Source organism: Larimichthys crocea, chromosome XIII (genome assembly GCF_000972845.2).
Source record: "Larimichthys crocea isolate SSNF chromosome XIII, L_crocea_2.0, whole genome shotgun sequence".
Taxonomy (NCBI): Eukaryota; Metazoa; Chordata; class Actinopteri; family Sciaenidae; genus Larimichthys; species Larimichthys crocea.
In genome coordinates, this window is record NC_040023.1 from 43,360,636 (window position 1) to 43,377,503 (window position 16,868).

At 41.6% G+C, this 16,868-nt stretch overlaps 1 protein-coding gene across 1 annotated transcript; it reads left to right on the plus strand.

The window, feature by feature from the left end:
• The first annotated feature begins 7,427 nt into the window (after positions 1-7,427).
• On the plus strand, positions 7,428-11,953 carry LOC104935106 (hypothetical protein). The gene is made up of 2 exons (XM_010750909.3): positions 7,428-7,946; positions 9,640-11,953. Exon 2 carries the CDS (start codon positions 9,644-9,646, stop codon positions 11,423-11,425), a length of 1,782 nt encoding a protein of 593 aa, XP_010749211.1. The 5' UTR covers positions 7,428-7,946; positions 9,640-9,643; the 3' UTR covers positions 11,426-11,953.
• Positions 11,954-16,868: the final 4,915 nt, after the last annotated feature.

Below are 16,868 nucleotides of genomic sequence, written 5' to 3' on the forward strand. Positions count from 1 at the left end.
ATCTTGTCACAATAGTGATTATCTCTTTGAGATTATGATAACGAGTCCTCCAGTGGCGTCACTAGGCTGAAGCCCCCCTAAAATATTCTCAAGCCCCCCTAAATAATTTGGTGGTGTTTTATTATTATTTTTATTTATTAATTTTTATTTTTTTTTCACAAAAAAATGCCTATTTATGCAATACAAAGTGGCCAGAATATGAGTTTAAACCAATAATCATATAAACTGTCATTATTCACTTAAATATGATCATAAATCTCATTTCATCGGGTACGGTAGAGAGAGCCCCTTCAGTGCGTCATTATACAATCCATTCCACTTTTTCATATAGAGAACGCCCACATCACTGAAATTCCAGTCCATGTTTTCCATGCGACCCTGCTCACTGCCGCTTGCGTGTTTACCTCTGAAGTACACAGAGCCGAACCTCACAGCGGCAAGAGCAGAGCGCGAACGCATGGGTGAAGGATGGACATTAGAGCCTTTTTCAAGAAAGTAAGCATTCATCACTGCTGGTAGTAACACCTAGCTAACAGCAGAAAAGTTCCATGTAATTAATAAACCAAAATGTTCCGTGTTTGAATCCCAGCTGGCCAGCTCTGAAAGTTCCTAGCTGCTGCTAGCTAGTTGAGATGACTTCTGTTAACCATTCCCGCTATTCGTTTCCTGACCGTGGTATTTGTATTTTAGCACAATTTAACTAGTGTTGTTTAGCTGGTAAAGCAGCTGAAGGTGTATGGAGGCGTCATCGTCTTAGATTAATCAATTGATTGACAAAGCTTTAATTGGTGCTCTGAAAAAAATTTCGGCGCACACATAGCGCGCGCAATAACTTTTCTCCTCTATGGGCTAAGCCACCCCAGTTTCTTAAACCTAGTGACGTCCCTGGAGTCCTCTCAGATCCATTTGACACACAGACAGAGAGAATTGGACCCTACCTTGACCCAACTAGCCCATGTTAACTCAATTAGCCCTGACTTGGATGTCACATTGCGTCTTTCTTACTAGGACCCAAACTGACCCCTGTGGAACTCTATTGTCAAGTAAATATCACACTCAGGGTCTTTACAACACGAGGGTCTACTTGTGACTCTTTCTGCTGAAAGAGGTGTTTTATTTTGTCTTTTTGCATGTGCTGTCATGAGTTTTTGAGATTTGCTTTAAAATCAATTTGCCCTGCAAGCTTAAGGACAAGCACTCCCATCTAAATTTAACATGACTCACTTGTGCAGCTTTCTGCGTCACCACCTGAATTGCTGGCAGCGCTTCAGTCACAGAGACAAAGTTATGTCATGTAAAAGCAGGGAAATGTCTCAAAAATCCTGATGACATCAAACGTACCAGCTGAACAATTAATGGGATATTTCCTTAACAGAGCTAAGGAAGCCCTGAAAATGACCATGAACTCATCACTGAGGCTGAGGTCAAATAGTCAGTGTTTCTTAGGAAGGTTCCTCACTGAGTGAAATGACCCGGAAGTATTAACATAGCCGCCATGACCAGAGCTGTTGAGTGATCTAACTGTTAAGGAAAGGAGGTTCAATGCTTTGTTTATTATGAATTCAAATCAAATCAAATCAATTTTATTTGTATAGCCCAAAGTCACAAAGTACATTTGCCTCTGAGGGCTTTACAATCTGTACAGGGAGTGACACCCTCTGTCCTTAGACCCTCGGTTCGAGTGACACAAAAAACCTTTAACAGGGAAAAAAGGTGGAAGAAACCTCAGGAAGAGCCACAGAGGAGGGATCCCTCTCCCAGGACGGACAGACGTGCAATGGATCACGTGTACAGGACAAATCAACACAAACATATTGCATTATTATCTCCTTTAGCAGGATACACCAGACCATCATTTACGAAAGAAAAGGGGGTAATGCCGTCCCACAATTCCTTGCTCCAGCAACAAAAAAATTGACGCACTGTTCGGTCATTCACAACCAGCAGCAGAGAGAGCGTGAATATGGACAGACGTGATGACGTGATGCAAAAACCTGGATCGTGAAACCTGTTCTGTGTTACTGACTGTGGAGCAAAACTTTTTCTAACTGTGACATCCATAGATATCAGAATCAGAAATAAACTTAGTTTAAATACATAAATATATATGTATATATATATACATAAACTATATATATATAAATGCTGATTAATCATTTATCTTTGCCATAAATTGCTAATATGTTTATATATGAGTGGACAGGAGGGTCAGCAACAAACTATTCTTTTTACTTCTGTGTCAAGATTTTTCACTGGGTTGCCTACGTTTATATTTCCTGCATGAAACAACATGGTCAGAGCGCGTAGGGTACATATGTCAGATGAGCATTTTGTTCTCCAACTTCTGAACTTTGTAGTTTTATCAAGCATAACATCAATAATATTTTCGCAATATAACATAGTCTAGTCAGTCCCACCAGGATTTCACGGGCCTTTTTTGAAATAGTTGCGGCCTAAAATGCCTGATGTTGCATGAGGTGTAAAATTGCTGTGATGTAAAATTGCTTTTTACATTTTTGTTGCGATTTTGTTGCGGGAGGAAGTGAAAGTTGTGATAAGTTGTGACAGTCTTGCCGGGGGTGAGGGGGCCCCGTCCCCGGGGGTGAGCCCCGGAGAGGGCGCAGCGAGCACTAAGTCCACGGCCGCGAGGTCCGGGCGGGCACGTGCTGTAAAACCTTAGCCCCTGAGCCTTTCCAAGCAGACCCGGAGCTGGTCGCGGCGCATGCGCCCGGCGGGGGCCAGCCAGCAGTGATTGGTTAAAATTGCAACACCGCCATGAATTCACAGAGATTCACTGAAGTTGCGTTGACTTCAACAAGTAACACACAAATAAATATATAACATTATATAATACACAAATTGAGTGTGCAAGAGATACAACAATTTACCTCAAGCAATCTCATGTCAGTCATCCCTCCATCTCCACTAACTGGAATTCAATAAAAGAGTGTCGTACCTGGAGTGTTGTAGCAAATTGTTGGAAGTCAGGTTTTGTATTAGAAAATAATGGGAATAATATTAAATAAGTAAAAAAAGAAGGGATGAAGTAGCACACAGACTGTACAACTAACAGAAAGGCAAAGAGTGAGGAGAGAAGTCTTCAGTCTGACTGAAGGGTCTTATTATTTCAGTATTTCAGGAAATGTTCCCACAACTTTTAGAACTTTCAGAACCTCGTTTGAGTTACAAACTGAGTTTCAAGGTCTAGACAGGACTATCTCTCTCACTTTCACTGTTTTAGCCAAATGCCATTAAGTGGAGGTCAGGAGTCTGTGAGAGAGAGAGAGAGAGAGAGAGAGAGAGAGAGAGAGAGAGAGAGAGAGAGTGATGTCAAAGGTCTTGTGAAGGCGCTTGTCCACAGTGGCCTCTGCTGGGTGGTAAGGGTACAGCACGCAGGGGTGAAGATCAATGATGGGAAGTGTGAAGGAACACAGATGTGATATTTATTCAAGAACGGGCTGACAAGCTCTAATTAGCTTAATCCCATATTATGCACTCACGCTCGTGCATACCTTAAAATAATGAATCACACTCCACACCAACTGCTGTGGTGGATTATAATTGGTGGGGATGAATCCCAACTGCTCACTGGGAGAAGCTGTGGGGACACATCTGTCCTGCCTTTGCACAGCTGCTGGAGAGCAATGACGGCCCTGTTTGGCTTTTTAATTGAACTGGAATGTAGTGGTGTTTGCTAGATTAAATCACAAGTCAGTCATGAATGGAGCTCATCAAATTTATACCTGAAATGTTTGGAATTAGGAAAACTCATCACAGAGAGCGTATTGAATGATATCTGACACGAATTAGCATTTCTCAGAGAACAAAGTGTGAGGAAAGCTGACATCAAACCTACATCTATTAAAAACAAAAGAAAAAGTCTGACTGTTTGAAGGCAAGTTTATAACAATATGGAAACACTTTTTATATTAACAAATGTCAGCCACAGACAGAACAAATGAAACTGGTGTTAAACTCTCAAACAAACAAACGCCCTTGTCTGAGAGGAGAACACAAAGCCTCCACACACATACAGTAAGAGATGTTTTCCCATAAACGGCTCCAAAAAACCTCACTAAAGCTATTTTCAGCGTGTTTAAGGGTAGCCAAGCTCTGATATAAATCAAGTAATTGCTAACAGAGTCCCATGATGTAATTTAAGCTTTAAGCTCCAAGAAGCAGAGATCGGCCATTAAAGCAGAATAAAGTGATACCATTTAATTCGTCTACACTCAGTGGTCTAATGCCTTCCTAAGTGTGTGGCTCTGTTTCATGTTTAAAGAAGAGCATTTTTACGCCATAATTGAAAGGCTTTTATGTCACAAAGTGTTTGGGTCCAAAACTAGCGCCGAGGGAATAAGCCTAACTGCGACAGAATCGAGTGAAGAAGAAGAAGAAGAAGAGGGGGGGGAAGACATGAAAGAGATTCTTGGATCTTAAAGGATAACTTTAATCTTTGGGCCAAATTTTCCAAAACAACCTACAGATAGAGGCAGCTTATGTGTCATTATTACAGTTTTGTTTTACTGTATTCGGACAGGAGTGACACTTAATTCAAGATGCCAGCATGAAACTGCATTTGGTACATCGTCTTGTTACAGCCACACATTAAATGGGATTAAAGGGGAAGCTTTTGCTTTGGGGATGACTAAATCTGGAACTAAAGGAGGGGAGAAAAAAAACATTCATCATACTTTTAAATGTGCTTTTCTGTGCCTTAAATCAAATTCTCAGACTTGGAGACATCTTGATTGTGTTGTTGCTTCTGTGGAATTTCCTATCAAGTCATTTAAGTATGAAAAAAGTACAAGCTCTGAATAAATGCTAAAACAATTCTCATGAGAGCGGAGAAGGCTTGACAGCAGCCAAACCCGCCAACTAACCAGAAAACCAACATGGCCCTCCATCACTGCCGTGTCATGACATCATCCTGCTTCCTCTCCACTGGTGTCCCTGTGGTCTGGACTCCTAATTCTCTGGCTTGAATATTAGATGCTCTCAAAAGGGCTGGGCGACTTAATCCAACACTGAGAGACAAGAAAATAATAGCGCTGGGCTTTGCCGAGGTCTCGTTTGCATCTGTCTCTCTGCAGTGTGTCAACGTGAATATTCTCCCTCCGAGGAGTGCTGTGATACAACCTGACATTACGAGCTTGGACTACCCCCAAAATTAGATAGAGTTAGTTTGCTTTGGCTGCACTCTGCCGCTCCACAAAACCTGGACGCCGTATAAACTCCAGAAATGTCTCTAATGACAGACACATGGCACTGAAATGTGGCCCCAGAGCTAGAGATAATCACTGTCATTCTGTGTTAGAGCAAATCGGTGTGGGCTATTAACACCGAAACCAGTAGAGACCTACCCCAGAACTTTGGTGGATATGCATAAAGTGACGATAATTTAGATTACACGTGTTTTAAAAGATCGACATGAATCTGGTTTGATTGAGATCGTTTATGACAAATAACAGTTCAATTGGTCAAACTAGACACATTCAGGTTTGTTATCAGTTTGTAAAATTTACTTGGAAGAGAAAAGAGCTTTCAGCTGTACATTTGAATTAGTCGATTAAACTATCAGTCAACAGAAAAATATTAACTATTTTTAGGATTTATGATTTATTCATTAATAAAAAATCATTGTTGGTTCTAGGTCTAGTAAATATTTGTTACCAAATATCTAAGTCTGTTAGTAGTTACCTAGATTGAACTTTAGATGTGCATGTAAAGCTTTTATATACAATGATTATTACCTCACAGCAAGAAGGTTCCTGGTTTGAACCTCAGCTGGGGCCGTCCTGTGTGGAGTTTGCATGTTCTTCCCCTGTTCTCCAGGTACTCCGGCTTCCTCCCACAGTCCAAAGAGTTAGCTGGGATAGGCTCCAACCCCACTGGAGGCTATCCCAGAAAGAATGGATTAACCTATTTGTCAGTTGACAGAGAAATATTAGGCAACTATTTTGAAGCAACATGCTGACGACTTCAGTCTTTTAAATGTGAGAATAAACATTATATAAAATAAAAAATAAAATATATTATAAATGTTTTTGGACTGTTGGTCAGACCCCAGGATCATAAAAACATGGTGGATACATCCATCCATCTGTTATCTGTAACCTCTTCTCCTCATCAGGGAGCCTATCCCAGCTGACTTAGGGCAAGAGGTGGGTACACCCTGGTCAAGTCACCAGCTCATCACAGGGCACATAGAGACAAACAACCATTCACCAATTAACCTGTTAAGTGCATGTCTTTGGACCCGGAGAGAACCCACCCAGAGGGACTGGGAGAACATGCAGACTCCACACAGGAAGGCCCCAGCTGGGGTTCAAACCCGGAGCCTTCTCGCTAACCACTGCACCACCGTGCTGCCCAACATGCTGGAAATATATCATTATTATCTGACCTGTAAAGGAGCAAACAGTTAATCCAGAAGATATTTGTCAGATTCATCAATAATGAAATGATCATTGTTATTTGGCTGAAGCGTTGGTTTGTCCAGTCATCTGAGCCCTCATAATACTGACTCTGTCAGATTTTGCTGTTAGCAATATCACAGAGATCCTGTCACCTAACATAAAATGTAAGCACAATGCATGCAAACAAGCATAGCTACTGAAATTAATCTAAAGCTGTAATGAATTGAATTGTCCTATGCACACCTTTCACTGATATTTTAAGGGAGGGGTAAAGCACAGGTGGAGAACTAGAAGAGTGGCTCAGTTTCTGGAAGCCACAGCAGATGTCATACAGGACCCGACTGACCCGGGCTTATTCCCTCTGACATGTCAAGATGTGAAAAGGGTGGACTTTAACCCACAGGGCTAGAAAAACACAGCAGACTACCATTCAGTATTATGTCTGAAAGCTTTTACTTTTATATAAAAAAGGTAGACATTTAAAGCCATTTTAAGAAAAAAAAATATTGTATGTCCATCATCACCTCATTAGCCTGGGGCTAAGTAACTCATGGTCATGGCTTGACACAGAGAGAATGAGAGAGGAAGGCAGAGGGGCGTACAGACAGACAGACAGACTGTGATCTGAGTGTTCATTGGAACACTTAACCTCTGTGAGAATAAAAAGGAGTGAATACAGCCTCCACAAAAGCTACAGGTGTCATTCAGAGCACTTTTCTCCTCCTCCACCTCCTCATTATTATTATTATTATTATTATTATTATTATTATTATTATTATTATTATTATTATTAACACTATGTTTATTTATTTTTTAAAGAAAGCATACAATCACAAGAACAGTAACATCACAAACATCCCTACTCCCTCCACCGTCGACAGCACAAACATTCAAATGAAGAAAAAATTTTAAAAAGTATTATTATTATTATTATGATCAGCGTGCATGAGTACGTTTTACGTCACATGAACAGATGTTTCCGTTAACGTTCCACAGACTGACTGAGCTGTTCCACAGACGTTAACCTCGCCTCCAGCCTCAGTCGTTCCGTTTTTTGACCCATGTGAGCTTCCGTACTTGACGGGAGCGTTCGCTTTCAGGAAGTAGCTAACTTCCATTCACAACAACAGCTACTTACGCACTTTTCGTGACAAATTATAACAAAAACATTTCCCCTCAAATGTTCTCAGTGAATTGGACCGGAACACCGGATACTTTGGATGTGCAGACGACCCACGAGCCGAGCGGACGTGTAGCACCGGGACAGTTCGGACCGTGTCCGCCGTTTGAAGCGCTCAGCTAACGTTTGTTAGCCCAAACAGCTAATCTTACAGTAAACCGAGCCGAAGCCGAGTTTAACTGAGCTGAGCTCAGACTGTGAGCCGAGTTTAACTAAGCTGAGCTCAGACTGTGAGCAGAGTTTAACTGAGCTGAGCTCAGACTGTGAGCAGAGTTTAACTGAGCTGAGCTCAGGCTGAGCCGAAGCCGAGTTGACTGCTGTGACAGTGGAGCAGTGTTGACACAGAGGTGGGTTCACAGTGCTGTGCTGTGATTTCTCTAACACACAGTTCAGTTTCAGCTTCCTGAGAACCGGCAGCTGTCCATGAAGTAACACAACGTTTAGCACTGATAAGTTCACACTGTGAGCTGTGTTAAAGTCCACCTGTAACTCGGACTGTCCCGAAGCAGCCCAAGACAGACTCAGTTTTAATGTAATGGGTCGTGAAGATGAGATGAAGGACAGAAAAAAAATACAATTTTGGCTCAGTTTACCTTTTTTTTTTGAAGATGATGATTTTCTGTTTGTTTGAGAAACCATTTAAAGGTGCAGTGTGTAAGATTTGGACTTAGATTAAAACTAATCTAAGATTAAGAATTTATTTTCAGAATAAGGCAGACATGGAATATAATATTCATAAGTATGTTTTTGTGCATGTATGATCACATGAAAATAATAATCTTTTTATTTTTGTTACTTTAAAATTATGCTTTTATATCTACAGTGGGAGTGGGTCCTCTTCCATGGAGGCGGCCATGTAGAAACACTGTGTTTCTACAGATTACCGTATTTTTCGGGCTAAAAGCTGCACCGGAATATAAGGCACAATATCAATTTACATATCAAAACTTGTCAATTTTCACACAAAAGGCGCATCTGATTATAAGGCGCAATAAGTTAAACAAAACGTGTGTCAGATAGGTCGAACTTTATTTAACTAATTCACAATAACTCTCAACGTTGTTCAGTTGTAGCCTAACACAAAAATACAAAACCATTTTGGGGTCCACCACAATATTACTGGTATGTTGAAGCACAGCAGACCTATCTGTAGGCCTACGTATTACTCCACGAGGCTCCTGACTACGGTAGCCATAATGTGTACCTAATAAAATTGGTTCGAGGTTAGTAAACACAACCAGAATTAATACATAAGGCGCACTGTTAAATGATTAAATGATTTTAAATGCGCCTTATAGCCCGAAAATACGGTAAACTAAATATTGAGTGTAGACAGGGTCCTTAAAGTGTTGTTTCTCCTTTACACTGAGATGGTGAGGGTGATGTGAGGAGATTGCAATGCAGCGATTAGACCACTAGGTGCAACTAAATTCTACATACTGGACCTTTAAATAAAAGCTTTTTGAAGTGACATCATGTAGACTAATAAAACGTGCGATAACATGCAGTTTGATCAGAAAGGCTGGGAATGATCTTAAAGTAGAAGGGAACAAAATGACTAACAACAAACCAAAGACTAAGTTGTTGTCTCTTTTCATAGTTTTTAATAAAAGGGAGCAAAATGCAGATTTTTCAAATATCTGCTGTGTGACCAGACCATGTGTTACCAGCAGGTTTATGATTTAATACCTGTGGTGAGATAGTGTCTTTAGAGTTTACTTATAACATTTCAGTCATTGATTTGAGGTGATTAACAGAGCGACTGAAATTCACTTAATTGAACTTTCCTCTTTTGACAGTAAACTTAATATTTGGACGTTGTTCAGTGATGTCTGAGACATCACATTTTGAAAGTAATGGTTCTGTCATAAGTAACTGATAATCGACGATTGATCATATAATAAAAATCATCAGTCAGTCATTAGTTGTACCTGAATAGAAGCTAATTCTTCGGAGCGGTTGTTCTTTGTTGAAATATTTTTCCATGCAGAAGTTCATCATTGGATAATATATTTTCTTTTCTTTGTGTCACCTTTACAGAACAATGCCTCGCTTGCAGTCCGGCGTTTGGAAGCATTTCACCCCAGCTATCATCGATGGGAGGGAAACCGTCATGTGCAACTACTGTTCAAAGACATACACGAAGAATGCCACCAAGATGCAGATGCATTTGGACAAATGTAAGGAGTACTCGCAGCAGCAGTCACCAGGCCCGGATGGGAGCTCCTCTGCCTCCATCCCTGTCCCCTCCTTCTCCTTCTTACCATCCTCCTCTCCCGGGGGACAGTTCCTCATCGATTCGGTGGATCAGCGCAGCCAGGCGTATGCGGACGAAAGCCTGGCGAGGGCCGTGTATGCCACGTCCTCACCCCTCACTCTCACGGACAATATTTACTGGAAACGATTTTTCAGTGTGCTGCGGCCTGCTTACTGTCCACCCACCAGAGAGGCATTGTCCTCCCATCTCCTGGACTGTGAGTATGACAGAGTACAAAGCCAGGTTCATGAGGCTGTAGGGAAAGCAGACTCTGTCACCATCATGTGCAGTGGCTGGTCTAACATAAAAGAAACAGGAACTATCATTTATGTCGTTGCAACTCCCGTACCGCTGTTCTACAAGTGCACAAAGACAAAGGAGCAGACGCACGTGAGCACGTTTATCGCTGAGGAGCTGAAGGATATTATAAATGAAGTGGGGCCACAAAAGGTCTTCGCTGTCGTCACCGACGACGCCCCGGAAATGATGGCAGCTTGGGCTCAAGTAGAGGAAGCCTTCCCGCACATATCTGCCATCGGCTGCACGGCGTGCAGCGTCCAGCAGCTCTTTGACGACGTGGTTGCACAGCCATCCATGAAGGCTCTGTGCAGGAGAGCTGAGCAGGTGGTGAGGTACGTTAGAGAGCGGAAAAGATTAGCAGAGACGTTCAGATGCTGGCAGACCACAAGAAACCACCCTGCTAACGGGACAACGCTGGTGCTGCCTCACAGCTCTGACTGGACCGGTGTGTGTAACATGTTCAGTAGCCTCCTGGAGGGTCAGACCGCTCTACAGGACATGGCCGTTTCACCCACACTAGACATTGAAGCATCCTTCAGGGCCACAGTTCAGGATGCAACGTTCTGGAAGGGGTTAAGCAGCAGTCAGAATCTGCTCTACCTGATTGGTAATTATGTTAATTACATGAAGAGAGAAGACACTGCACTCTCTGGTGTGGTCGACATGTTCAGTCAGTTAAGATACCACATCGGAGCTTTGCTGTCCGGGTCGGTGCTGCACAGCACTGAACAGAAAGCCGTCATGGCGATGTTAGACAGATGTCAGGAGTTTTGCGTGAAGCCCATCCACGCAGCAGCATACATGCTGGATCCAAAACATGTCGGACAGCAGACACTCTCCGGGGAGCAGATCAACAGCGCCTACTACGTCATATCCAACCTGTCGCACCATCTAAACCTCGACGAGGGTAAAGTGCTCGGCAGCTTCGCCAGATTCTCAGCCAAGCAGGGACTGTGGAAGGGGGGCGGCATCTGGAGCTCATGCCAGCATGTGTCTGCATCCACCTGGTGGAAGGGGCTGTGTTCCTCCGAGCCGCTGTCCGCCGTGGCCTCCGCCATACTCCAGATCCCACCAACAACAGGCGCGTGCGAGGGCCTCCAGTCACGCTTCCGCAACACACAGGTGCATGGCTCTCTTTCAGCTGACAGAGTGCAGAAACTGCTGGCAGTACAGGCCAATCTGAACCTCTTGGAGCCCAGTGACTGTGAGTTTGCTCCACTGGAGAGCGAGGAAGACAAGAAAGTTTCATTTCAGTCTGAGACTCAGTAAGACCAAGTTATCACATGGATTTAAAAGGAAATTAAATATTCAGACAGCTAATCAAATAAAATTTCCTGTGAAATGCAGTCTGAGCACGCTCAGCTATGATTGCACTGTGCTCACAGTCCTGTGGAAATCTGATGCCTTCATGTTTGAATCATTTACAACACATACTCTACATACTGTTGATTTTTCTATCATTTATTATCAGCTTCATAATCATAAGAAATATTAATGCACTAACAAGAGGTCTAATGTTCTCTGTTTTTACAGTGTGTAAATAAAAGCATTGTATTTATTGAAGAGAAACTTTTCGTCTTTTCTGACTTCAAACCCAGGAAAACTCACTGCCAATAGTTTCACACTTTGGGAATACGCTTTCCTTATCTGTCTTTTTATTGCACGTGAAATGACATAACATGACATAACAACATAAATGTACCATACATTAGGAACACACACTAGGAGACGCTTCTGCAGTTTCAGTTCCAACATAGAATCGTGTCCTCACATCCTCAAATATTTCTTCCTCCTTTTTAAAAGGAGGAAACCTGAGCAACATGTATCATTCAGTACATACATATACATTATTGTCAATTGTACTGCAGTAAATGTAAAAATATGACTATAAATAAAAAATGAGGCGACTAAAGTTCCATCTTTCATCAAACCTGTCTGATTTGAACTCTAACTTCGCTGTGATTTTCTCCATGATTCACATTTTTTACCCTTTCTCTCCATTCCATTATATTGGGGGGGTTGTTATTCCAACCAGCAGGCTGTGTTGTGTTCTTTGCTATTAAAAGCAGAATTCTCAGTAAGGAAGTCAGGTTCCTATCTATGATAATATCAGGGGTCATACTCAATATGTACAGTGCTGCATCTAAAGTGAAGTCAATACCCAAAACATATTTCTTTTAGAATATTCTTTCAGAAATCTTTGGGCAATCCCAAAATGTAGAGTCTTCCACTAATCCACAACCCCTCCAACACATCTCAGAAGTATAACTGTACTTTGAGGTGATAGATGTATGTTATAATACCTCATTTTGATCTTCCAATCGAACTCCCTCCATGTTGGTCTGTTATTGTTACAATTCAGTTTTTGTATCAGTTGAACAAAGAAAAAAACACTTCAATTTAATTACAATAATTAGTGAGCTTTAGAGGTGCTGGTAGGCAGATATTGTTACTGGCTGACAGAACCTTGCTAGCTGTTCCTTCTGTTTACAGTCTTTTGCTCAGCTCACCAGCTGCTGCTGGACTGTAACTCTGTGTACAGGCCAGATATGAGAGAGGTATTGATCCAACTATCTAAAACTATGAATAAAACACATTTATTGAAATGTCAAATTGTGGCAACTAAACAAATAATTCAGTCCTGGGATTGACATACAAACAGTTAAATTGACATTGAAGCAGAGGTTTCATCAGAGATTGAATGAAACACTTTTTCTCTTAAAGGCATCACAAAGAGCCGCTGTGGAGAATCACTGAGGCACAGACGCTGTTTTCTCTCTCCCATTTCCCACACACTCTTTCACTGCTCTTTCCCTCCTCTCTTGTCAGCCTCTGCTGTGCTCTGCTGGTAATTTGGCACAGGGGCGGCGGGGGGTTCTGAGGGGAGATCTGGGCCTTGTAAATACTAGCATTATTAATCTTAATAGGAATGAGCCAGGGCAGCTCTGGAGGCATCTCCACCTGGAAGGCAGTGGACCTGCCGTAAATCTCAGACACTCTGTTCTCCACTGCATCACTCACAGTAAATCTATCACTACCTACATCTTCCCTCCCGCTCGCCTCACAGCGGCTTCACTCTGCTGTCCATTGTCTGTTCTACACAGGGTTTCATTGGCAGTGACAACAGACGCGCAGGCACAAAATCAGAGTGATGGTATCATCGAAGAGGGCCGTTCTCGTGATGTGTGCTGTTTATGACAGATGGCAGTGTGTTGGTTGGTTTTTGTGACTTTGTCACACCAGGCTAATGCATGAAATGACCGCTGTGGTGATTTCTCACCATGTCCGGATTTCATCATTTGTTACAGGCCTAGATTATCAGTGTCAAGGTCCTGTGTGTTATCAGCTTCAGGACTGTGTCTGTTAGCTTTGTGAGAATGTTTCATAGTATAATGTAGTTCAAAACAACACATCTAATTTATGACTTACACGATAAGTCTGCTGATGTTTTTATATTTTTCTTAATTTCTTAATTATTTTGTGATTTTTCTACCCTGTGTACTGAACACATCAGCTCCTACTGAAGACAAATCTTTAAACATAGAAGGATAGAAACATAGTTTCATTCTTTTGAAAAGTCATTTAACATAATAGGAAGGCACTGTAGATTTTCAGCAAATGCTACACAAACAGGAGTATGGGAATATTCAAGGACTATTTTTCTATGGAGTTGTTTCTTTGTCTTCCATCCACATTCTACTACACACATATTATAATCATCATATATGAGAAACTTCAAAATTTGTATATTGTGATTTTGTTGGTTTGTCCTGCACATTCTGTCCTCTGTCCATCTTCCTGAGGTGTCTTCCATTTTTCCCAGTTAAAAGGGACTTTTGGGGAGTTTTTGTTTACCCAAATCAAGGCTCTAAAGACAGAGGTTGTTGTGTTGTGCAGATGAGGCAAATTGTGATTTGTGATTTTGGGCTATCAAATATGACTTACTATTTCAGTACTTACGTTACGACGATGTGAGTCAAAATAAACTCGGCCCTGCGCTCATTGTGCTCTGCAGTGCCATGCTTTGGCTCATTACATGTTTTTAATAGTTTTTGGACAGCAGTGGAGGTCTAAGGAACAGAGGAATAATCCACTGCAGAGCTTCGGTGGAGTCACGGGCACAACATCATTATGCTTCAGCACTGAGCATTGTGCTTTAAAAGTTACTGAAGGGTTAAATCACCTCTCACAAGATGAATTAACCATTATAAGCTTTACAGATTCACTAGTATTACATGATCTCTAGCAGTTAATCCACCATCTACTCCCTGTACATGTAAACAAGACTAACATGATATAAAGAGGAAATTAAAATGGTTACATTTCAGCAAGAGCTCCAGATCTCAACAGTACTGGCCAGATCGTGCACGCGCACATGAGACTCTCAGATGGTGGTCTGGCAACAATCGCCAACAATGGAAAACATTCTCCTCTTCTTTGGGAATTGTGATACTGATTAAGCTGTCTGGATTCCCTATTAAAGTCTCTACAGCACATTACCTGCCAATTCTCTGGACACCGTGCAATTTGTTTGCAGTTCTGGACTATAAAGCACAGTGTTAGCTTAGCCACATATTATGGTCCAATAATTAATGTCACATGAGATGGACTGTAATTGTGTAATCTAATCAGGTCCACAAAGTATGGCTGCTTTAACAGCTGGTGCCAATCCAACTGTAACTGCCCTGTCAAGGACTGATACTATTATCTTGGCCTGGAACAATGGCTGGCTTTAGCAGTGACTGTGTGTGTGAGACAGGGAGAGCAACCGAGGAACCGGTGGGCTGCTTACTGTGCAAACAAAAGCCAGCTTGTCTGGGGATCATTGAGAGGGAAAGTTATATTTTTACCCTGGTATCAATGGCTGGAGGAGTTGAATATAAAACCCTGAGAGGAAAGGTGCAGTATGAGATTTCATCAACAAGTCTTTCAGCGCTCACTCTCCCTGTACCATATGCTTTGTCAAAGTGTGGCAGTGTGATATAGATCTAGTCATATGAGTTTTGGTATTATGCAGTTATGTAATAGCTTATTCAATCAGATGTTTCTCAACTGCTGCATCACTGGAATAGTTCAACATGACAGAACACATTTATTTGCTTTGCTTCTGAGAAAGAGATTAGAATATTATTAATGCTCTCATGTCTACACACTAATTATGAGCTTGTTGGAAGGCATTTAGCTGTCGAGATGGAGCTGGAGATGGTACATGATTAGCCTAGCTTAGCATAAAGACAGTAAGTAAGGGCTTTTAGATGGACTGATGCAACTTTCTTGATGTCTGTGTAAAGGCAATTTCAAGATTTCTTTCTAAATACATTAAATATGTTGGAAAATAGTTGCTAAAAACTTCTTAAAAGACTTTTAGAGGTTCAAAAAGTTTTTCACCAGTTTTCAGTCCAGGATTTTGTGGGTGGTCCTTAAAGGGTGGCTCGATGACACGCTGAGGCCACCCTGAGCATACCCCTGCACCCCTAGCAGAGAGACAGAGATGAGTTCATCTCGCTCAGAGTGTTTCAAAGTTAGTCATGTCATTTTATGAACTCATCTGACACGTGACACTCATCTGACTCCTCCCATGAGTGGGTGTGGCTTCAGCACATTCAGCAGACATGCCCCAACAGGCTGATTTTGAGACCTAATTTCATAAACGTGTTGATATTTTTAATTAGTCAAATTTGGCTGGGTGGTTAATAACACTTTCTTCTTTGGTCTGATGAACTCATAACACACATTTATTCTTACTTTACACAGACTTTAAATAATCAATCCAGTACCTCTGTGAAGTGTCTCTGGACTTAATGTGGGTTGCCAGATACAGTCACATATCTACCAAACATGTTCAGTGATACTGCTGTTTGCTAAGTAATGGCTATACCATGGAACTCTATCTAAAACCACAACAAGTGATTTATACATTTATGTTTGTATATGAATTTATTCAGTCTGTTAATTATTCACTCTGGTCAGAGCTACTTATTTCTGCTTCTAGTCATTCTGCTACACTAGGCTAACCATGTCCTGAATTTGAATTTATCTTCTCATCTTACTTTTAAAAAGAACGTAAATAAGCATATTCACTAACATTTAGAATTATTCATTTATAATTCATTTATATATAACTTTGGGTTAAAAGTAGAAATGAAGTGGTATTTTCTGTGTGTGGGTAGATACAATCCATCCATTTTCTGTAACTGCTTATCCTCATCAGGGTTGCGGGGCTGCTGGAGCCCATCCCAGCTGACTTAGGGCAAGAGTGGGTAGATACAACTGAAGTAAATTTTGTATCCTAAATCCATCCTATTTTAACATGCATACTTCTAATCATCCACACAGGATCTTGGTGGAGATCTGAAGCCAGGCCATCCTGTTGTGGGGAGCCTGTGCTGTCCACTAAGCCACCTACTACCTACTTAAAGTGTCTATTAGAATATGTTTCTGATTCTGTAAGACATGTTTGACCTTGATATAATTCGCTGTAGATGCCTGTCTGCACGTCTTGACTCTGTGGTGGGTGAAGCCAAGTTCCTCCACTTCCCCCTCGTTGAGCCCAAAGTGGCCGACCAACTGCGTCAGTAAGCCGAGGCTTTATTTAGAGATGACCATTGTGTCAAACTGTTTGGCTGTGTAACCGTTGCTAACGTTCATCTTACTGTAATAACAGACTGGCAATAATTTGTGGTGCAAGCGTCCCATCATTTTCTCATTCCTC

Excerpts from the sequence above, each read along its gene's own strand:
- LOC104935106 (XM_010750909.3), top strand. The coding sequence starts at position 9,644 with ATGCCTCGCTTGCAGTCCGGCGTTTGGAAGCATTTCACCCCAGCTATC.